General features: G+C 37.8%; 1 protein-coding gene across 4 annotated transcripts in view; it reads left to right on the top strand.

Annotated features, from left to right (window-relative positions):
- The first annotated feature begins 3,371 nt into the window (after positions 1–3,371).
- Positions 3,372–24,125, top strand: part of STXBP5L (syntaxin binding protein 5 like) — a 193,460-nt gene continuing 172,706 nt past the window's right edge. For all 4 annotated transcript variants that reach the window (XM_032193402.1, XM_032193394.1, XM_032193386.1 and 1 more), the window contains exons 1-2: positions 3,372–4,143; positions 18,411–18,508. In XM_032193402.1, coding sequence (XP_032049293.1) covers positions 3,952–4,143; positions 18,411–18,508 — 290 coding nt within the window. In that variant the 5' untranslated portion in view covers positions 3,372–3,951. The remainder of the gene's footprint in view (positions 4,144–18,410; positions 18,509–24,125) is intronic.

The raw sequence follows: 24,125 nt of genomic DNA, 5'->3' as shown, positions 1-24,125 counted from the left end.
ACCGTTTTGCCTGCATTGGCATAAATGGGTTTCTGGTACCTGACTTCATCCCTTCTCTTCATTTATGCACAAGCGTGAAGGTTCTCTTGTAGGATATGCTGCTGGGAAAACAAAGGTATCTCTGATGGCTCATAGATTTTAATTACTAATTAATGTATTAAAAAAGGGAGCAGTAGGAATCATTAAAAAGTGCAAACTGAAACTAGAAACCACATATGGAGGATCTTTAAAAGGCAAAGGAGCCTTACTGCCCACCTCTGCACCATGTTTTTATTTAAATTACCAAAATTAAATAACAATAACAATAATAATAATAACAGTAATAATAACAACAACAATAATAATAAAAACAGAGATTAAAATATATTTGCACTTAACAAACTCAGGAAGTTCTGCCCCATTGGCTGAAACAGAATTTATTATCAAAAAAAAAAAAAAAAAAAGGCAAAAATACCCCAAAGAGAACTTCAACCAAAACATTAAAGGTCAGTCCTTTCCAAACCGTACACAATCTCTGCTACTATCACATTCTGGTCAGCCGATCTCAGCACATCATGCCTGATTCTCCATTTTCTTTGTCAGCTCTTAAATCAGACTAAGATTAGATAAAGCTGAATTAATACTAGTCTCCTTTGCTAGGCTTGGTTCCTAGCAATTTTATTGATGTTACTGCATTAATAAAATGTAGTCACAGGGTTACCTAAGCAGAAAGCAAAATTAAGAGTTCATACTAATTTTAATAGCGTAGACTGTAAAAGATGCTGTATTCCTCAGCAAAATCTTGCTAGCAAACTGTTACACGTCTAACACTTGGTTCCTCTTTGACCTTGCAGAACAAGATGACTGATAAAAGAAATTACCCAGAAGAAAACACTGAAGAATAGACTCTCTCCTTGTATTATCTAAAATAGATTCAGATAGATACATCCCACAGTGCACTGGGGTATCTTATTTCATTTGTTATATGTCTATTTAATATCTAAAATCTCTCCACATTGTCATCATTTTACAAAGTTATTATTAATACTCTTGGTGTCAAAACTGACCAGCCCCAGAAGTATCCTACTAAACATCCTCAGTACCACCTAAACTCAGTGCAAAACACCGACTGAATGCCTCACCAGACAGCAGCTTTTTTCCCAGATAAAGAATTTTTTTTTTCTTTGTCGAAAAGAAATTAGAGTTTTTTTTGTGTGTGTTTTGTTTTGTTTTGTTTTTCCTGTTGTCACTTTTTAAACTTTTATTTTAATTTTTTAAACACCAGAACTCCTCACCAGCTAGGTCATCCCTGCTTCTGGATTTGTACTCAATTTAGAGCTAACTTTTCAAAAGGTACCTGCATGCCTTGTATGCACAAGTGAACTGAAGTATTTTACCTAGTGTTTTAAAACAGACACGCACAATGTTTTGCTATGACAGTATCTTTTTTTTTTCCTTTCTTTTTTTCTTTTCTTTTTTTTTCTTTCTACAAGTTTATTTTTTAACTGCAATTCTGCAGTGTGAGGTTATGAACCCTTTTGAATACTCTGAGATGACAGATAATCCTCAATACCCAGATCTTAGTACTGATAATCTGAAAGGCAGATGTTGATATTCCAAAAAACGTACATATCCTATTCTATTTCCAAAGGCATTTTATCATTCTTCTAATTTCAATCTTCACTTTTCTTCACTTAGAACTAATTATCTTATCCACTTTTCTCCCTCTAGCATCCCTGACTCTCAGTCTATTCTCTTTTTTGCAAGTCTGTCCATGACATTTTCTTCATCCTAGTTATCTCATTTTTAACCTTATCTTTCCCTTTCACATTTACAATTCATGTTCTTATCTTTTGTGTTTTGTTTTGTTTTGTTTTTAATTTTTTACTTTTTTTTCCTCACATGCTTTGCCTGTAGTGAGCACAAATCAGTAGGACGTGGCATTAGGACATGGCATTCTTCAAATAGCCTCAGTTGAGTTTTGACTTTTCCTTATTCTCCAAAACCCTTCACTTACATCTTTACAGATTTGCTTACTCAGTGCCATCCTTTTTTTCACTCTGTCTCCTAGCCATAGTCCTTATATAGCTTGTTTCCCCTAACAAATCCCGTTTCTTTTTCTGGCTACAGAACCCTTTCCAGTTTCATCAGCAACGTATCCTTTATTTTTCAACAGGACGCAAGTCAAGCTTTATTCCTTGAACTTCACTGGAATCTTTTTATTGTTCAGATGGGGAGCACTAAAATCTTTTGGAACACAAACAGATGAGCTGAAAAATAAACACACGGAACTCAATGTATGAAGCTGAAATAAATATTACCTTACAGAAACATAGGATTCACCAAAAAAAAAAATAAAATTAGGCATTATGAGTACCAAAAATGATATAAAGCACGCCTGAAGAAGCTGCAAAATGTGACCAATGTGTATCACTTCTGTGGTTTTATTATACGAGAGATGCTATGTATTTAGTGCCACACAGAGTGAGTATGTTCCTCACACTGTTTTAGTCACTTCTGAGCTTCCAACCACGTTGACAGCGCCACGTCATGAGTCACTGCTAATAGCTGCCTTCTCATTTCTGACCTGGATAAAACTTTTTATAGAGTCTTGTGCACGGGTTAATGTTTCTGTAGTCACATCCCACATTGGAGATGCCACTCTATGTCACCTGCATGTGCTCGGGATAGGGTTTGGGTGACCAAACGGTGGAGGTGCGTTGTTTCACCACAGTGGTTGGGACGGCATCGCAGCAGCCGTTACTGGTGGCAACGGCAGAAGACCATTTTCTGCCACATTTTGTGTCTGCTCCATGCTCCACACAGCACGGGGGGGGGAAAAGCAGAGCAGGGGTGTTGTGGGGTGGCGTGTGAGGTGAGGTGAGGGGGCTCAGGGTGCGCACGTCCCCCTGGCGTCCCTCACGGCGCTGCCACAGCGCCAACGGCCAACGGCCAACAGCCGCCGCTCGCACCGCATTGGGGCGGGGCGTCGTGAGGGGAAGGCGAAAGGGGAGGGAACTCGGCGGGGCGGCGCTTCCCATTGGCGGGAGCGCGTGCTCATCTCACCCAGCGCCGCGCCCATTGGTCCGCTCTCCGGCAGCCGCGCCAATGAGAACACCCCGCCCCTCCCCGAGCTGTCAATCCCCCAGGCTTCGCCCCGCCCCTCCCGGGCTTGGGGGCGGGGCTTTCAGCACCTCGGAGAGCGGCCGTTCGCCGCGGGGCCGTGCCCGCCGCCCGCCGCCGCCCCGGGCTCGCGCTCCCGCTCCCGCTCCCGCCCCGCGCTCGCGCCGCGGCCGTTAGCGCCGACCGTTAGCGCCGGCCGTTGGCGGCGGTCGCCTCAGGGCCGGCGGCTGCCGCAGGAGGGCGGTGGCGGGGCGAAGGGGAGGGGGGAAAGGACCGTGGCTGCCGGCTCCTGTGGCGCTGAATAGCCCAGCCCCGCAGGGCAAACAAACCTTCGGCCGCGGGAAGAGGGAGAAGGGGATGGAGCCCGCTCCGGCAGCGGCAAGCTGAATTTTTTTTTTTTTATTATTTTATTTTTATTATAAATATAGATATTTTTTTCCGAATTTCGCCTTCGCTTCCCATTTTTTAACCCGCTGCTCGATGGGGGCTTGGGGAGCGAGGCGGGTGGCGGTTGCTCCATCGCTCCTCCGTCTCTGAGCATCAACCGTAGCTGTGCTGCTTGAGGATTTTTATTTATTTATTATAATTTTTTTAATTATCATTATCATTATTATTTCTGGAGGGGGCTGCCCGAGCAGCTCGCACGCCCGACAGAATGAAGCCTTCGCGTTTTTCCGTCAATTACACCTAACGCCGGGTCGGCACTAAAGTGCTGCCTCACTCGGAGGACCGCCACAGACTTTCCCCGCTACATGTAGCCGGACCCGGTACGGCGCAGCCTTTCTCCCACCCCCCCACCCACCCCCCCCCCAACAACCCCTGCACATCTTCCTGACAGATCTTTCCGAAATGAAGAAATTTAATTTCCGCAAAGTTTTGGATGGTCTGACCGCCTCCTCGCCCGGTGGCAGCGGCGGCGGTGGCGGTGGCAGCGGGGCTGGCGGCGGCTCCGTGCACCCGGCAGGGACTGCAGGGGCTGCGGGGACTCCCCGAGAGGAGGTCCAGGAGACGCTAACTTCAGATTATTTCCAAATCTGTAAGGTAAGGGCTGTAACCTTTATTCATCTCTACTACGGCAATAATAAACGCTACTCTGTGTGTATGTGTTTCTGTGTTTTGTTTTTTTTTTTTGAGGGGGGCAGCAATGTGATGCCAAGAAGCCTTTTTACTCGGGAACTGCAGTGGTTGTATAAGGACTTTGGAAACGAGAGGACAGCTCTCGTGCTCTGTTTGTCTGTGGTTCGGTTTTGGTTCGTTTTCTGACTGCTGCAGAGTTGGGGTAGCCAGGAAATTCGTAAAGCCTTGATTTCAGCATCCAGGGGCCAATCTGGAGTTCACTCTTGGGCTCCAAACTAGTAGCAAGATTGTGGACAGAAAAGCAGATCAATTGGTGCTAGTACAAATAATGTTTACAAGTCATCAGAAATTCGAAACAGTGTGTATCTACCCCCCTCCTCTCCGTTACCATCCTCTCTCCTTTCCCTTCTCTCCTTTTTTTTTTTTTTAAAAAGAAGGCACGAGCTAGAAATAAAAAGACAGTGCAGTTATTGCTGAACATAGCATATTAATTATTTCTGAGAGATTGGATGTAGATCTAGGGTGTTTTGTTTTTTTAGCATCAGTACTGAAGACTGTGATTATATGACAGTAAACTTAGTGGAACAGCATAAATATTAAAAGTTTCCAAATTTGTTTAGCATTGGCTCTTACATATTGGTTAGGTTCTTCAGTGGAAATTTTCTTTGAATTGCAAGCATAAGGTATCTCTGTGGTTTTTATGTTTTGTGTCTGCTTTCTGCAACAAAGCTTTCAGCATAATTCTTAAGTGCACAAGTAAAAACAGCACAAGCTACTTGGTATTTTTGACTAACCCTGCAATACTAAACCATACTTTCGTAATGAAGATGGAGAAAGAGAGGTGGTATTGTTATTCCCTAGTCCTATTCTGTTATCTTTAACTTTGACATTAATTCTGTTGACTTTGCTAGAAGTTCTGTTGGCTTCAAAAGCAGAATTTTTAACTAATGCAATTTACATCATTATAAGTAAACGAACTTCACCTGCTAAGCAGACTTTCCTTTCATTAGTCAGATACCAACTGATTTGAAATCTGGGTTATAGTCAACTCCAGCACATTTTCATTTCTATTTGTGTTTGAGGAAGAAGGAAGAAATATGCACGATCAAGAGAAGCCTGTAAAACTGTTTGTGTGCAGATCTGTCCCAGTGAAACACAGCTTTCATAATCGCAGATGTCATGATTTTAACTCAGTTCTGTTTTCAAATACAGCTAGTGTCAAAACTCTTGGAGGGTTCAGGTGAAGAATGATAAGCACCCATGATTTAAAGAGTCAGAGACCTTCAGAAGAGGTTACACATCGTCCTAATTTTTAGAGGTTTTTGGTTCTTTGCCACCCTGACCCAATGCAGGTTCAGGCCTTTTGAGTCCAATGAATCTGTAGTTTAACAGTCCCAGTGATCAGTCCATTGCAATCATATCTGTTTGCACCAGGGTTGAATTCGACTCCATGTGTTTATGTACACAGTAATACAGCATTTTATGAAATTCAGAATAGTGATTTCCCATTTTTGTCACTTGAGTAAAAAGATAATGCAAATAATCAAGATACATTAAAATATCTTTAGAAGGTCTGACATTTTTAGAATTCTGAGTAATGGTACAGTGAACACAGTTCTTCGTTGCATAGTGCTGAAGATCTGTATTTTGTATGATATATTTTATGTTGCGTGGTATATTTGCCAAAATAGACAACATATGATTCAGAAACAAAAGCAGTTAATTCTTTGCCTTATGTATTTCCCGTCTTTGGCTTGGTATTACTTGAAAACAGTTGTTTTATGTTTCCCAGTAGGTCTGTCAGAACTTAGGTGTATAGGAATACATTATTTTTAGAAGATTTAAGTAGGCAATACTCGCCTGTCTTTTTCAATTAGAAGACTCAGCCGTCTGGTTGAAATGTTCTTCACAAAGTAAATATTTGGATAGGAGAGCTTTTGGTTGCAGCAGCACTTGCTTATGAATGCATGGTACTGCAGAAGTCCACTCTATGGTATACAAAACACCGGCTTCCTTTTTTCGAGGCACAGAAGTGTACTAAAAGCAAACTTCCCCAAATATTCCATGATTATGTGTTCATAACATACTGCAGTGTGCTTATTCAACAGGTTCTACTTAATGAGCTATATTGCTGCTTCGTGCCATTACAAGCAGCTCTGAGTGAACCAACAAAAGCCCACAGGCCCCAGTCCTGCATTATGCACTAAGCAAGTGGACCAAAGGCAGTGGGACTCTGCGCAGGCGCAGGGTGGAGGATCTGAGCCATAATTTGTACCTCAGTCAATTTGAATTAAATGAAAAATACGTACAACAAAGCTTCGCCTTCCCCAAGCTTTATTCATAGAACTTCTGTGTTTGTGGTGTCTTTTTTTTTTTTTTTCATGTCAAGTTACATAAGTAGTTCAGGCTGCAATTTAAGGATCCACGGTCTGTGATCTGCTGCACACAGAACTGAGTAAAGCTAACAGCAGTTTTGGTTTGTTATGATCTGCAGGATCATGTCAGATAGGCTCATAGTCTGAGTAACACCTCAAACCATTTTTTCCTTCATTGCTGATTATTAAATCTTCATTTAGATATGAAACATAAAAGCTGACTCATACGTAAGTATTAGAGGGCCTTACCCTCCATTCTTTACTTAAATTGCCTTTTTTTTTTTTTTTAAGTTTGTGAGAGGTCTTCTTTTCTTGACTAAACATACAGATCTGTTCCTCTAGCAGAAAACATCAAGTTTTATTGGTAACGTTCCTGGTATTATTAGCAACACACCTGAAAGATGTCTCTAATTTTTGACATTTTTGGTATGCTTATTACCATGGTGTCTTTTCAAGATAAAATTAGAACTTAATAGAAGTATACTGAATATTTCATTTTATAGTGAGATGTTCACAATGAGTTACTTTGTCCATTTATATTTGAATCATTAATATAGTCTTCTGTATTGAAAGACTATAAATGAAATATTCTTGAAACTATTACGTATGAAATTACTGCAGCCTTTTTTAAGCATCATAAATTTATGTGTTGGTAGCTGTATTAATGAACTGGTGTCATCCTTTTTAAAGTATTCACATAAGGTGAAATTTTGTCAGAACTGTATTTTATGACAACTGGAAGCTGAAGTATATGTCATTTTATATCTAGGGCTGCTCTTGGGATTGGGGTATCCACGCAGATATCATAAAAATATTGATTATTGTTCAAATTAATTGAATTGAATGTGTGAGATAGGAGCGTCATGTCCAGTAGAATATGTTAGTAAAGTTTGTGATAATCATAATGGGGGTAGATCTAATTTCCTCTTTTATTAAGGATTTTCTGGGCCAGCCTGTGTTTGGTCATAATGTGTAGAAATTAAAATACAGCAGTGGGTAGAGATCTCCTAGTATTACAGGAGTTGGGGAGATAACATTTAGGATGTTGGAAATCATTTGAGTGTAACTTTGAGCAGAAAGAACATAAATGGAGAAAATGGTGATTTTCTTCCTTTTGCAATAAGGTCATACTTAGGGGATACTGCAGTTTGGGGAAAACTGAATAAAAATGAGGGCATAGATTTTTTTTGAAAATACATGTATAGTGTATATTCTCTGTGAAAATAAGTCTCCCATAGACAACTTCTTGAGCTCATCTTGAAGAACAATTGTAAGGTTGAATTTGTAGTGCAAGATGTCAATAACTTTATGAAAAGAATGTTTGAAGTCAAGGCCACTGTTAGGAGCAGAGTAAGGGTTGCATTTTACTAGACCTACAGTTAGTCTTGGCCAGTGTGTTTTCTCTAACTGTAAGCAGCAGCCAGATACCCTATAAAAGATTTAAGAACCCCTGAAGTAAACTTCTCACTGAATTATTTCACAGACTCTGATGTTTTTGTGGCTACCTTTAAACCCTAAAGCATGCCATTTGTCTTCTCTCCAAAAGTGGTCTTAATGTGTTGTCACTGGGTAGTCTTGCTATGTAATAAACATCCCTTTGAATTTTGCTGTGTTATTCATATTGATAGCACAGTCATAGTTTCAGTATGCACATCACCCAATCTTTATGCAAAAACCCACAGAAGACAGAATAGTTTTAGAATATCGTTGAAACTTGAATGGCAGCCCTTGGCTGATTACAATTGTGGCTTTCTTTCACAACTTATCTTTAACAAAAACAGGCCCTCAAGATGCATCCAATCAGCAGGCATATTTCAAAGACAACGTTCCCTTTTATGTTTACTGCTAGCATTTCTCTCCTTTGGGATCGTGGCTATAATAGAAGCTGTTCTGGTTCTGGCTGAACTCCTCTTTCATGGAGTGACATTATGTAAAAACATTTTGATTTAGGTACTTCAGTTTATAGTGCCAATTTACATACCTTAATTATCTGGATTTCCTATAAGGTGGTCTTAAATTTTCGTTCCCAGGTTTCAGAGACAGTAATACTTTATTTTGATAACCTATGAAAATGAATGTTTAGCCCCTCTGATAGAAGTCAAATAGCTACTTTAAAGTATGTGCAACATGAAGATGCATTTCAGTGGTAATAAAATTCATTTGGATGGGTTTCCAAATGGCAGTTTAAGAACAATTGTGCGGTAGCGCAGAATTATATGTTTGGTTATGAAGAATAAAAAAAATTCTTTGCTATAAGTTGCCCATAATGTTTTAGTTAGCTTGAGTTTGTTTGTTTGTTTGGTTGTTTTTTTCTGTGTTGCATCATTAGGAAGGTCACAAAGGGCCAAAGAGAAATCTGTGTGAAGATTTACATTTCAGAGAAAACCCATTTTAAATTAAGTATTAAACCTTACTCATATCCAAAACTACAGATTCATAACTGACACTTCTGTAATCAGAGTACAGTAGTATTTATGATGTGTGATGAGCATCATGTATTTTTCTTTTTAAATGTTTGTATTATTTTGAAATAGGGTTCATCAGGAATAAAGAACATAGCACATTAAAAGCTTCTTTTTTTAAAGAAATTTGAAGATGTAAGTAGATGTAGTAGTACAACTGGATACTCTTGTTTTGTTTCATTCAAATAAAATACCTATCTTCTTGAATTACTATATCTCACTGTTAATCAAATATGAATTCTAATTGTATTAATGCAGACCTTTCAGGACCAATGCATGCAATTACAACTTCAAAACTGTTTAAAGAATTTTAAGGTCGCAAAACAAACCACTTTAAAATTCCAATTTTCTTATGTTTGCTTGCAAATACAGCTTTTAATCACATGATCCCACATTTCTTCTGTGGTCTTATTTAATAGAACATAGTGTTTGCTGAATAGAAAGCACTTCAATGTTTCTTTGCATTCTTAGAACTCAGAGCATACCCATATATTAAGTTACCCACGGGCTTTCTCAGCAGAAGTGCTCATCACAGTAGTTTTGAAAGCGTTATAAACATTAATGAATTGATCTTCACAGTATTTCTGTGAGATGGAGGTATCCTTATTTCTGCGGTAAAGATTAGGAATTGAGACACAGAAGATCCACAATGCCAGATTGTCTAGTCTCCACTGTTTTGAGTGTCCAGCTTGACCTGCTTTAAATCCGTATTTTTAGCATACACTTTTATAACAATTACGTCTTCCAGTTATGCCTCTCATTGTTCTTAACATTCTGTTGCAAGTATCCTGCATATCTACAGACTTGCTTTTAGGCTAGTTATTCATTCTGACAATTTATATGTCCACATTATATAGTCATAATGGCTGATTTTCCTTCATGTCTCAAATGACTGTAGATTAAATTCTGGCTTCAGACTGGACCTCTAAATTGTACCTAAAATGTCTGAATTTCATGAATCTCCATAACCACAAATTCGTCATTGACAAAATGGAAACATTAATGGCCACACATAAAAAGCTTAATTCATATCTCTTATTGTATAACTATGTTTTGTCCATAGGACAGCCCAGACTGTACTATGCATGGAGTGTGGCAAAAGTTCTTTAACAAAAAAATATAATTAATCCCTGTAAGAGGGGGGAAAATCATGTTGCAGAGATTATTTTAGTTTGTTGATGTTCTATTTTTTCTGCATTCTAAAGTTGACTTAGCATTTTTAGAAATATTCTTTTACTGTAATTTGGTGTGTCATTTCAAGCGTTGTTTTTTATACAAGGATTCCTCAATATGAAACGTGGAACACTTGGATGAAGAATTGAAATTCAGCATACGCTTTTTCCTCAAAAGAAAGAGAGAATGGCCCTTCTCAGTGAAAGTATTTATTAAGGGCAGCTTGAAAACCTTGGTGTTCAGGGGTCAATTTTTCACAGGCACTTGACCGTCATGACAGAACTTCTCATTTTGCTTCCTTGACCTGGTGATGGGAATCTCAGATACCTTGTAAATGGTCAAAACCTATGCGATGTACCGAGGCAGACAAAGCTTTCACATTCACAACCCACAGGCCTGTCCCCTACAATTGAGTGTGGTGATGCTGTCTCTCATCCTGTGATAACTGTACTGAGCTTATACCTGGGATTTGTTTTTTTTCTCACAAAGTTAATCCCCATACCCAGGTTTTCTCTTGTTACCACTCCTTTGTGTCCCATCATTTTTATCCCCTTAACTCTTATCCCCTGATAGTGGGAACCAGACACGTTGTATATAATAGTGAGACTACAGCTACAACTGAGAAAGTTTCTCACTGCTGTAGTGGGAAAAGCAATGTTGGCTCTTCTAGGAGGGTGGAAGAAATTCAATCTGGATTGCTTGTATCTCAGGGAGTTTTCTAATCATAAAGCTGTCTTGTAAAACATTGGATGTATAAGCAATGTCCTCAGTGCAGGTGGACTAAATTTAAGATAGAATCTTCTAGTTATGCTTCTCATTGTGGAAAGTTAGTATTGTCACTTTATAAACAGCAAAGGAATCAGTAGAGAGGTGAACAAATGTACCCAAAGCTATGTGAATGCACTGGTTTATTGGCTATACTAAGAAACTATGTTTATAAAAGCAGCTTATATGGATATATTAATTTGTCACAATGTATGTTAGAATCATGATAGGGGGAAGTTAGAGGACTGTGTGATTAGAAGAGTAAGTAATGTGCATCTGTGGAAAGAAGAGAAAGTGATGTTGTTAGGTACAGATGGCTGGTAAACATGCTCAAATGTAATAAGATGTTATCTTTGTACAGTGCTGTGTCCATTTCTAACAGTTCACCAGCAAAGACCATGAATAGTAAAAAAAACAGTAGAGACAATCTGTTGCCTGTAGCTAGGGTCAAAGTCTGAAGAGGTGCACTTTTATGGTTCCATTGCAGTAATATATACTGTATTCAGTACTGGAAAAAAAATGACCCTTAATATTTAGAGGTTTGAGTTAATGAGTGCATGTACTCACAAGTAGCCCTATTGAATTTAGTGGGATATTGTGCAGATATAGGTGTATATGGTAGCATGCCTTCCTCCAGAATTTGATTCTAAGCAATTAAACGTTGTTACCTATATTTCATAAAAACATCTCCTATGTGTAAGAATGCTAATGTTGTGAAGTCAAATATCGGAAGTCACATCCCTAATTCAGCTATTGTAGAAATACTATATATGTTTGTATGTCTGGCAATCTAGTCTTTATTGCATCTTATTTTCTTGAAATGTCTGCTTGTGTATTGTTCCTGTCATCCATCACATTTGGTTTAAACAGTACACAAAGCGTTGGATGGATGGATGGATGGATGGATGGATGGATGGATGGATGGATGGATGGATGATGGATGGATGGATGCTGTTCTGTGTATGTTCTTTGCCACAGTTCCTGTGAGTAAGGTTCTGTATTATCCACTGGACATCACCAAAGTCATAAATTGTGAACTCTGAACCTCTACCTTGCACAACCCATTCCACCTATTGTATCCTTTAAGGGTGTGTGTGTGTGTGCTTTCAGTTACACCTGCCCAGCATCAGTTTTATTACAGATCCATTCCATCGTAGCTGTGGATAAAAAGTTAATTGTAGTAGGTCCAAAGAACCCTGGTTCATTCAACGTTTCTCCCTACATATATTTTTAATTGCTCACTGAGTGAGGCAAAGGCAGGATAACTGTGATTATGTAAAATGGAGATGTGATTCTTATGATTTTTGGCTATTGTGTATTCACTTGTGTCTGCGAGCTATGCCCTTGCTACTGTTGTGGCCAGTACAGGAGGGAATAGTCAAGTGCAGGATTTGCTGGATTTCATTGCTGAGAGAGGGCAAAAAGCTGCCACAAAATATCTACGTTCCATTTGGAATGTATCTTCACCTTACATGAGTTGAGATGCTGGCCAGTATCTCCAGATTAAATTCTATATTCAACATACAACATATGATATGCATACAGCAAGAGGGTAGGAGAAGACTAATTACAAACTAATAATAAATAGTAAGCAATGTGGTAAATGCTTGTAATGAATAGCTAGTCTCACACAAGCAGGCAGGCCAAATTGAGCTTTGAAATCTGTGGACATTTTTTTCAAGTTATTTTACGTTAAAGGCAAAGGCAAATTTAGCTTTATTAAAGTCTGTGGCATTTATATATGATACACTACAGCTGATAGAAGGTTCTTCCATAAAGGGCTGATGTCCTATATCTTCCCAATAGTTTCACTAGCAAGAGTAGAAAGCCTCTTAAAGGATATTTACTGAAAAACGGATGCAATTCCTTCGCTACATTTTCCATTTTCCTTCCTTTTTGCATATTTCTCTTGCAATTTTTAAAATTGAAAGCCCTTTTAGAAAGAATGAGAAGGGAAGAGATGAAATCATTTTGCACCAAATGTCTTCGCTTGAAATCAGGATTTCTCCAAAAAGGGTAATACCTACCTTGGGATGATTGTATTCCAGAGTTACCCTTTCTATGCTATAAGTCTATGCAGTGCTAGATGTGGCAGGATGGTGCAGTTGTCAGGAGGTTTGCCACTGAACATTCATTTAAATAGAGCAAACAATACTAAAATCCATTCTGCTTTGAACTGGGGGGGGGAAGGTACACTGAACAATCTCCAGAATTCCCTTCCAACCTCACCTATGCTGTGAATTGCGACTAATGTAATATGGGGATCTATGTCATGTCATTTAGTTGTGGATTTTTCTGTCTGAATTATATTCACTTTCCATTTTTGACGTAGTACCCTGTTTCAGCAAACAGTCAGGAGGGTAATACTTTTGAAATTCAGAAGGCCTTATTTTCCTCTTAAATTGACTATTTGTATCTATATGAATCCTACATGAATAGGACAATTCTGATTTGATAGTGTTTAACATCCAGCTTGCAGAACTGAAAATGGCAGTGGAAAGTCATATTTCTGAGGTTTCTGCAGATGGTTTTGTAATGAAAAGAGCAACTTCAGTGAAGATCGCAAGATTTATTTTTTATTTTAGCTATTTGTTTTGTTTGTTTAAGTAATTGTCTGAAAGATGCATTTGGATTTACTATTTTGGGGCCAAATAATGCCTTTTTGAACCAGCTGATACTATTATCTGCCTTCACAACCTGCTGTGGTGACAAGTTTCAGGAGTTCATTACTTGTTGTGTAAGGAAGTGTTTTCTTTTTCTGTTTTAAACTAATCTTTCGCTTGTTTTCTGTGGCTCTGTGGATTTGCTGAATAACAGGTCCACTTTCAGCTTATCCACCCTCTCAGTTCAGTAAATCTCAATCGTATCCTCCCACAGCCTTCTCCTCTCCAAATTGAAGTCCCAGCATTTGGAGCTGCTCCTGGTAAGGCTTGCCTCCATCGCCTTGAGCATTAGCTGCCTTACCTGTTTCACTTCTGACACCACTGATTCTTCAGGTGTGAAGGCCAGAGGCATGTACGATACTTAAGATAAGGCCTCACAAAGGTTTTATCTAGCAGCAAAATGATGCCCTCCATGATATTCTATATACTACTTCTGAAGATCTTCAACATTATTCAGCGTTTTGGGTTGCTGCTGCATATTAAACCAAAGGCTTCAGAGGAATGCCAACCACACCCACAAAGTCACTTTCCTGAGTTGTAAATGTTAGCTCTAAATTCAGCATTGTGTAAGCTTAGTGAAGATATATTTTTTCCTGCATGCTGTATCTATCCATAATGCAGCTAGCTTACCACGTTTTTGCCCACTTACTCAGTTTGATAAGGTCTTTCTGGAACTGCTTTCTGTAAGTACTGAATTTAACTACCCAAAAGAGCTTACTATCAGCTATGAACTTGAAGATCTTAGTCCAGTACCTTTTCTAGATCATTAAAGATAATGAATAATATTGATCCAAGAGCCAACCCATGGACTACTCCACTTCTGAGTGTTCTTCATGGAAAAAATGCATTAAACCCTATCCTTTGTTTCCTGATCTTTAACCAGCTTTCAGTCCATAAAAAAGCCTTTTCTCCAGTCCCATGGCAACTTTGTTTCTATGATAATTGCTGTGGAATGTTATTGGGAGGCTTTTGGAAAACTCAGATATGTCCACATCCCTTTTATTTGCACGCATACTGACAACTTCATAGAATTACAGAAGACTAGTTAGACAGGACTTCCCATTGTAGAAACTCCACTACCTTCTGCAGACCATCTTCATACATGTGCTCCATGATCCTAGTCTTTATTTTACTATCTTGCAAGGGGGAGAAATCAGTCTGTAGCTCTAGAGTCCTTTTTGCAGATAATTTTTCCCATATGACTGTTTCTAGCTTTTATGTGCGGAGAGACACTGGGCAAAAGAACTATCCATAGGTATCTTTATCGTTAAAAAAAAATGTATAGTTAGTTGTTAGAACCACCTGTGAACATGCTTAGATGCCCTGGCTCCTAGTGCAGGGTAAGAGCTAAATGGAATCCAAATTATACACCATGTGAAAAATTGCACTGGATGCTACGTATTACTACTAGTGAGACTGAAAAACACTGTGATATCTTAGACAGAATGGGACTGTTGTTATGTTCTGTACAGCATATTAAAATGTTCGTTGGTAGAATACTGGCAAGTCCAAATAATCAATTTCTTGTATTCATCTAGGTGAAATGGTTGTATAAAGGTTACTTTAATGATAAATACGTGCAATTCATTGTAAGAGTATTTGCTTGATGTGATTTTCATCACATTTAAAATAGCATAACAGAACTAAATGAGGATTTATGCTGAAATCATAGCTGCATTTGTAATTGTTCTGTTTCAAATAAAATGTTTCAAATATTGCATATAAACTTCAAACTTCATGTGCTAGGGAGTGCAGACTACCTCTAGAGACAGCATGCCAAAAAAAGGAGACATAAAAGAAAGCGGGATAATGTGGAGAAAAGCAGTCCTGGCTCCATCTGCTGTCTGCTCTTTCTCTCCCTTATTTTGGCACCTTCTTTTTTAGGATAGATAAGGATGGTTAAGGTCCTATGCTCATGAGAACACAGACTGATACGTTTCTGAAAAAAGGGTACTTTTTCTGTTTTTGACTGCTATTGAGATAGTTTATTTTGGGGAAAAAAAAAAGGGGGGGGGGGAGAAAAAAAAAAGGAACAAACCAACTACTTTCCTTTGCATTTTCTGTTCACCATTGCTAGTTTTGGTCAATATCGTTCATATCTGACACAGCTCAAATGAAGTAGGAACATTTTCGTCACCCTCGGATCAAGTTAATTTTGTAACCTTCTCCTCTCCTTCGTTTGTATTAGTAAATGCTGCAAGGAAGTCCAGAAGCAGTGTTAGAATTGTTGCTCATTCTTACACATACAGTTCACACGAGTTCCGTTAATATGTAACAGAAAAATCTGTTTTCTCATGTCAATTTTTCCTACAGCCCTTGGAAACAGAAGGGTTGTTGGACTAAGTATAAGGAGAAGAGGCTGGGAGCCTGAAGTGCTACAGCTCATGCCTGTTCTTCTAGGCTTGATCTTCAGAATTGCCTCTGAGGCTGCTCTAATTCGTGCCAAAATCTCAAGTGTAAAGTCATCGTTTTCCATCTTAACTGTGTACATTATAGCTTGGCTCTCCTTCCAAGCTGTTTTTGTCCTTTATTTGGAGTTGTAATAAATATAAATATTTTACTTGAAAATTGTAATTTACTTGGAGGATCAATAGATGTCAAAAATATTTTTGTACTACAAATGGAAGAATTTTGCTTTCACAAGAACTTCCAGGCTGGAATAGGTATAAACACTCAGATTTGAAAAATGGCTGCAAAATAGAAATAACACTTTTGAGTCAATCCCCGAGTTCAGGGATATTTACTGAGGTATGATTCTGAAAATATGTACATTCCTGTGCCTCTTGAGAGTAGATCTGCCTCAAAACAAGGCCCAGATGAAATTTCTGAATGAAAAGTCTGACTGTATGTAGATTGCAGAAATACTGAAAATACAAAAAAGATGTAAATGCATAAGCAAGAATTACAAATTTTGATCTTCACAATCCTAGATCTGAAAAGCAGAACTCTAAGCTCCACTGAGAGCTCAGCATCAGAAAGGCTTATTTTGACTGGAATTGCTAGAAATTCAAACTTTGTTATAGAGAGGATTTAAAAAAATAATAATTAAAAATAATCCTTTGTGGAATATGGTGGTGTTTGTTTGTTTGTTTGTTTTCTGCTAGGGAAGCATTTATTTGCAAGAGTACAGACATTTAAAATATAATAGAAAGTTAATAATGCAGTTAGGCACACTGGAAAATACAGTTCGTAATTCGTGACGGTTTTGTGACATGAGAGGTAAAAGCATTTTTACAGTATATAAGTCTAGTCACAGCTTATGTGTCAAATATGAAATTATGTATTCTGAGTAATTCTGCCCCTTGAGAAGATGAAAAGGTTAAACACACATACATACAGATACGTGTATGCGCGCACACACAAACACAAAATAAACCAGATACAGAGTTGTGGAGTCTTTGGTAAGTGTCTACATTAACATAAAATGAGTTATGATTCAACAGCTTACTGAGCTAGCATATGCTTTTAGATTTTTGCAGCCTAGAAACTAGTAATTAGTTTTTTTTAAAGACATCCCTTATCAGCAATAATTAAGATACGAGATGAGTAAGGTTTCTCTTAAGGAAGTGTTTATTTGCTAAAAAACATACATTTGGTTGTTCCCAAACTACTTGTGAATATCAGTTCAAGTGTTTCCATCTGGAATGAAAGAAAACAGAGTTTGAGTGAGACAGCTGTAGCAATCATCATCTGCCTTTTACTCAACAGGTCTGCAATTAAGGAATCCCTTTTGTAGAAGTTGTTCCACAGGGACTGCTGAATGCTTCAGCTGATAAGGTTCATGAACAAGATAATCTCAAGAAAGATAAAATATCTGAAAATATTAAATTCCATTCAGTCCAAAGCACTTCCTCTCCAATCCTAACCATATACTAATAAATAAATAAATAAAATGGAAAAAAATGATATCTGTTACCCAATTGTAGGTAAACAATCACATCCATTAAAATTTGTTTGTTTGGTTTGGTACTATTTGTATTTGTATAGTTTAGTCAAGTTATTTTTAGTCTTTTTCTTGTGTTGGACTTTTCCATCATGAGATTCTTCCTCCGAACAATCTGGCAAGTCGTATTGGTCATAACTTCCAGGTTAAGATAACTTAAAATATTATTTCAGGCAGTCTTCAAACTCAAGGATGAATAGCATTACACTTAGTTCATTTATTCCCCAAGGTATCTCTGAAAAATGAGAATTAAAAGCATAGTATTGTAAATAAAGATTAAGAAAGGTTGAGTGGCTCAGTTGTTCATTTTGAGAACATCTTCTCTGTTGTCTTTGTTTTTAAAATTGATATTAAGGATTTTTGCCTCATCGACTCAATTCAGTTTATTGGTTTATTGGATTTCTTCCCCTGGACACGTTCCATTTCTGTCCACTGTGGCTGTTCTGGTGAGGCTGAGGTTGTTTGTTGCAGTGTTTTAAAAGCATATCACATGTCTTTTTTTTAATCTACAGTTACAGCTGCCTTGCATATTGAGGTTGTCTTTCACTATACTATATAAGGAATATATACCAGTTGTACATTGGCATATGCTTTGCAATCTACTTTGTTACAGTAAAAACATATAAAATATCTGAGTAAAGAGCACGTCTAGAAATTGGCATGAGTGAAATTCACCTCTGTATTCAAAATAATGATACATTTCCAGAACAGTATTAAAATATATTGCAAATAATACAACATAAAGCAAAATGTAGATTATCCTCCTGTACATGTAAAATAAAACATACATGCTTTTATTTTGTTATTTGTGGTTACATTTCATTCACTTTTTTCATTTGTTCTGTTTCAGACGGTTCGCCATGGTTTTCCTTATCTACCCACTGCCTTAGCTTTTGACCCAGTTCAGAAAATTCTGGCAATTGGAACAAGAACAGGAGCAATACGAATGTATCCTTTCATATTCATAATTTATATGATTTCTATGTATTTGTAATGCAGTGATGTGAATCATCTTTACATCTGCAAGCACTCAGGTAAGGTTGCAATTTATGATGCTATGTTACATCTCATTTTGCTTTGCTATATGGACTGGAAAACGATGTGCTGTTGAGGAATTACCGTTAGTTTCTGAAAGCATCCAAAGGAAAAATTTTGAATGAGTTTCTGGTGTATTGTTTTGGCAAATACCGGTTAACATAAAGCAGAATTATTTTTTGTTTTCAGCAAGTAAAAGTAGAGATTTTTCAGTGTGTAAAGGTAAACTACAATGTGGTGATAAGCAAGGTGTAAATGTTGTCCTAGCAATAAATAAATTCACTACTGCAATACAGTTAGCCAACTGGAGACACTGTAGATATCAATGTATGAGATACTGTTTAGATTCTCCTAATTGAATGGTGTGAAATCGGTGATTTTTAGGGCATGATTCATTTCTTCCAGGAGGAGGTGCTTCAAGTAAGTTGGATGAAACAGTTTAAAAGTGTCTGTTTCTCTTCATTAATTACAAAGGTACATTAGTGCCAGAACCTTGCAGGTATTTTTATACTGCAGGAAGTTTAAGTTGGATGTCTACACAGAATAAATTGGATATAAATGTACTGAAAATTTGAACAACTTCGGTTATCGAAAAATAGGAGGAGAATATTGAAATGTGATGTATTTCAAAATGTTTCTCTGAATATTTTTTTTTAATTTCTCTTGGTTCAAATGTATTCCAATCTGGTAAAACTACATATGAAGTAAGAAAAAAGAGAGGAAAGAATATTACAGGAAGGTTTAAAAGTTACAGGATACAGAAGTAATAAGCCAATACTTTGTACAACCTCTTGTAGATAAATAAATTCCAGGGTTGAAAGTAGGGGACAATGCTATATAAAATACCAATCAAAGACAGGTGACAATCTAAAAAAAAAAAAAAAAAATTCCTCCTGGAGAACCAATCTGTGCCTCATGTAACATGACTGAAACTTTAATTTCCTCCGTTTTTGGGTGCTCTTTTTCTGAATGGTTGTGTTTACATAAGCCTCATTTTCTTTCCGTAAGACTCAACAGAACCAGTTATGCAATAAGCTGTGCCTCAGTGATTCTACTCTTTGTATGTATCTGGATGAAGTAGATGGAATATATTCAATTCAACATAATTACAAAACAGAAAATCCCCTTGAATGTGTGCATTTCTGGGAAAGTGCAAGTCTAATAGTCATGTTTTCTTCTTTAGGGAGTTATGAAAGGTTAGAAAGCTGGAGTTTTTCTTCTGGAAGATTGATAGATGTGATGTCTTCTGTGAGTGGGGAGACTGGGAATTTCATAGGTAATGTAGGTACTGTAGGAAGAAGACCTTACAGAGATTGACTCCCAAGCCCACCACTTCTTTCCATCTCAGCACCCTGGCTTGTGTAGGAGCAGAGCTGCTACTGGCTAAGCATCCTATACCTATGAAAAACCCTCAAGAAAAATGCAGGTGCAGAGCCTGAATTAATACATTTTCATGCAGAAGTAAGTTAAACCTGCATGTCACTTGCCATGGGAATGGAACACACAGCAGAATATAGGCTGTATCCCTCACTTTGTATAAAACTCTAGATAGATCATCTATGGAAATGGATTAGTGAAGGGTCAGAGGAAGAAGGGAGAAGAATTGTTTTTCAAAGTTCCTTCTGCTTTAATATCTCTTCTCTGGCTTTGCTAGTGAAAGCCTACTTCATTTCTGGGAAAAATTTCTAGGACCTGAATCAAACAAAGGCATCAAAATTATCAGATAATACGATTTTTTGAGTGATATGTCATCTCATAACATAAATGCCTCTCAGCTTTGGCACACAGAGCCTTGTTTGCTTAATTGAGCACAGAGTCGACGGGAGCTATGCTTTGAAGACAGCGTGTGCCATAAAAAGAATTACTTATTTATTCATTTTAACTGAGGCTTCTCAACTTGGCTCTCAAAGGTTCACAGAACATATTATATAAAAGCCTCATCGTAGACTAATAACTTTGTCTTTGTACACAGTAATGAACAGTGATCAGTGAAACAGGGCCTGGGACCACACACTGAACAAGACTCATTTAAGCCAATCGTGTTGCAGCCATTTGTAATTGTTGAAGTCAGGCAATAAGACTCAAGCCAAGATGTAAAATTTTAGTATTACTTAAGAAAATACAATTTTTAATGGATTTTCTTAAAGTAAGCTAAAAACAGTATAGATTTTTATGGTTCTCTGTTTCCACAGTATCCTGTAAAAGTAGTTTTTAATAGAGCAACAATTTCATTCTGCAATGAATGTGTTACATAACAGAATGAAAGAATTTGTTCCACAAATTCATCATTTTCTGGTGGCAAAGCTGGTGCTTCTAACCAGTATTGTGGACACCGTAAAAGGACAAACTGGTTACCATAAGAGAAATGCAACCATTTAATTATTTATTCATTAGCAATAAAAAGGCACAGATTGGATCAAACTCTGTTGTGCTGGGCAACACAAAGGCATAGCAAGTTTATGTTTAGTATTCATGCAACAATATAGAGTAAGTTTTCCTGTGACCAGTGCAAGTCATGTAATGATATACATTACATGATATCTTCCCTGTCTATCCAAAAGGCTCACAAAGTACTGGGCTATCTACTGGTCACAAGTTAACAAGTCTCAAAGGATAAGCTCTTTCCAAAGAAAATGAAGCATGTACTTCAGTGTTGAGAATAAAGGTTTAACATCAGTGCTTCGGGTGATCATTTCAAACGATCCAGCAGCACTACTGAAATTGACTATTCTAAATTGGCCTGAAATAGAGGATATTATTCATAAATTTCCATTACAGTACAGAGATAAATGAAAATTCATTGTGGAAAGAGAGTCAATTTGCCTTCTCCTAGATTTCTTTTCAGGCTGCTTTAGATGTAACAGAAATAGTTCTATACCAATGGGAATTGCTGTTGCTATGCTCTAGTGATCCTAGCAGTCTCTGTGGGATTCTCAAGGAACTTCAGAAAACAATGCAGCTTTTACCTGCATCGCTGTCTGCTGGATCCTCACAGGAGAGCTATGCTCCATCCCCAGAATGAGTGCACTGCAAATCTCTGATGAAAGAGTGTCTTCCTGTTACCAACATGGGGTACCGAAACCTGCAAGTGAAGGGCAAAGCACCCACTCTAGAAACAATTGCTTTATCATCTGGTCATCCTTCTCATTCATCCTAAACACAGAAAATTGTATTTCCCCTCTAAGGGCAGTTCTTTCCCTCTTTGAAGCCTGTTCTCAGCACTGGTACTTGGATCATTGCTCAGATCAGGTCTTGTTGCCACTTTGTCTGGGCTATCCTTGCTTCAGGCAAACATCTTCAGATAAAAAAGGGCAATGAAATTGACTTTCTTTTCTTATTGTCTCCATGTGCTTCTTCTCTAGTCCTAGTCTGGAGAATCTTCTGACATTACACACAATAAAACAAAGGATACAGTCTCTAATTACTATCAGAGAATGTATATCACTATACAAGGGGGAAAGAAATCAAGAAACTTGGTCAGACTGAAGTCTCTTCCTCATTTCAGAGGAAAAGAAGACTAGGGTTTTGTCACATCCTCTATCTGAATAAAATCAGTGTAGTTAGCAATGATTATTCCAAGAGCAGACATGTAGAAGTGGCATGTTGCTCTCAGGTTTCAGGATACATATTTCCATATTGTCATTAATCCAGTTCACAAACACCTGCAAAAATTCATTATAGGTACTTTACAGAGTCACTGGGTCTTTTCCCTTTGACTTTTTCCATCACATCAAAGATGTGCTTAGCCAGTATAGCCACCTTCTTCAGGCATATGAGCATCTACATATTATTATACTGATTTACTGATTATTGGTGGTCAGCTGCAGTAACAAATTCTGAAAGATACTATTCAGTAGCTATTATCATCTTTGCCTATTAAGAAATGAGGGAAAGTTTAAATCCAGTGCAAAGAAAACTACTGGGTCTGGAGTGGCCTCCACCCCATTAAAAGCTAGTCCATCATCATACAGGCTTAAATTAATAATACATCTTTGAACATATCTTTACTGTTATCTATTGTTATCAATAATACACATTCTTTAGATTGACAGGCTTCATGTTGGCATGGACGGTGCCATGGGGCAATGAAATCTTCATTTTCATTGTTTGTCGCTTGAACAAAAAAGCAAGCCATCTACAACGTGTACAGGGCCTTCCTAAAAGGTGTAACAGCTTACCATATTACAATGTCAGCAGACAATACAGTAGATGTTTTATTCCTAAGCAAAAAAAAAATATTCCAACTCACTAACACATGAAAGTGGAGTTGTTGCTCTGCCCCAACCTTTAGCTTTGCTGCACAGTCCTGATGCTTTTCTTGTTCTGACTCCAGTGCTCCTCAGATCTTTCCAAAAGCACTCCAATTCACTAACCTGGTGAAATACTATTTCAATTTTGCTGTGTTACTTATCTCATAGATCATTAAATGAATTAGTGGTGCTTACTTCTGGTGCTTGTCAGAGTGATGCATAAGGAGGCTGGAAGGAGTGCATAGTTGGGACTGGACAGGAAGAGAGATGGAGGAGAGACAGAAATTTAGGCACTAAGAAGCAGGTCCTTAAATTGAATCATCTTACCTTATGAAATTACTTTCCAGAAATTCAGCTGTGACAGAAAGCACTTGTCTCTGAACTTTGCCACAAAATGTAGAAATAGCCTTTCAATTTTGAGTGGTATGAAAGGTGGCCTCCTTTTCAGTCATATTTAAAAACTCTTTGTGTGGATCCATTTGCAAATCAGAACAAAATTCTGTAGGCTCTTCTCAACAGAGATTCTGCTTTTGGACCATATTGGGAATAATTTTTCTAGCCTATTTTTGTGTGTTTCTTCCCATGCTTTGATAGCAGAGGTATTTTTGGAATGTCAAATATGGTACAGCAATACTTATTTTAATAGGTACATCTTTTGAAAAACAGAACACGGCTTCAAGGCTATCTCAGTTCTTTCCATGAAATCGTCCATAGTCATATATCTGACTCCAGAGTTCCTATCCTAAGTAAAGGGGAAAGTGCAATCTAAACCTAAGATAGCTCTACTGAACAGCAAGGATATTTGGCAGCTGATGCACACGTGTGAGGGGGAGGTACAACTGGGGATGTTTGTGAGCTCTAGAGAAAATCAAAGAGCACTAATTAAATCATTACCTGTGGAGTTCTGAGGAGACACGGAATTTTACAGTAGTTAAAGGAAGCATGATAAAGAATGTTTGATGTCAGGGTGGACATCAGGATGGTTATATTTAAAAGAAAGCAATATAATGTAAAGTGATAGTCTGTGAGAACAGTGGCATAACATCTAAGTATAAAGTGTAGCACGTTTACTCTCCCTAAAACTGCTGTCTCTTAATCTAAACAAAGCTTCACTAGATCTTCATCCTTAAAATAAGCTGTCTTCCATGCTGTTTACTCTATGTGATTTATTGCACAGATGGAATGGGGGAAGGGCAGACAAGATCATAAAACTGAAGTTCTGGTGTTTGATTTGGAAGAACCATTGATGCGTTTCATCTTTATCTCATTGTGGAATATAT

The sequence above is a fragment of the Aythya fuligula genome, chromosome 1 (genome assembly GCF_009819795.1).
Source record: "Aythya fuligula isolate bAytFul2 chromosome 1, bAytFul2.pri, whole genome shotgun sequence".
Lineage (NCBI taxonomy): Eukaryota > Metazoa > Chordata > Aves > Anseriformes > Anatidae > Aythya > Aythya fuligula.
The sequence above is the reverse complement of the archived record's forward strand: the minus strand, read 5'-3'. Positions and strand labels throughout refer to the sequence as shown.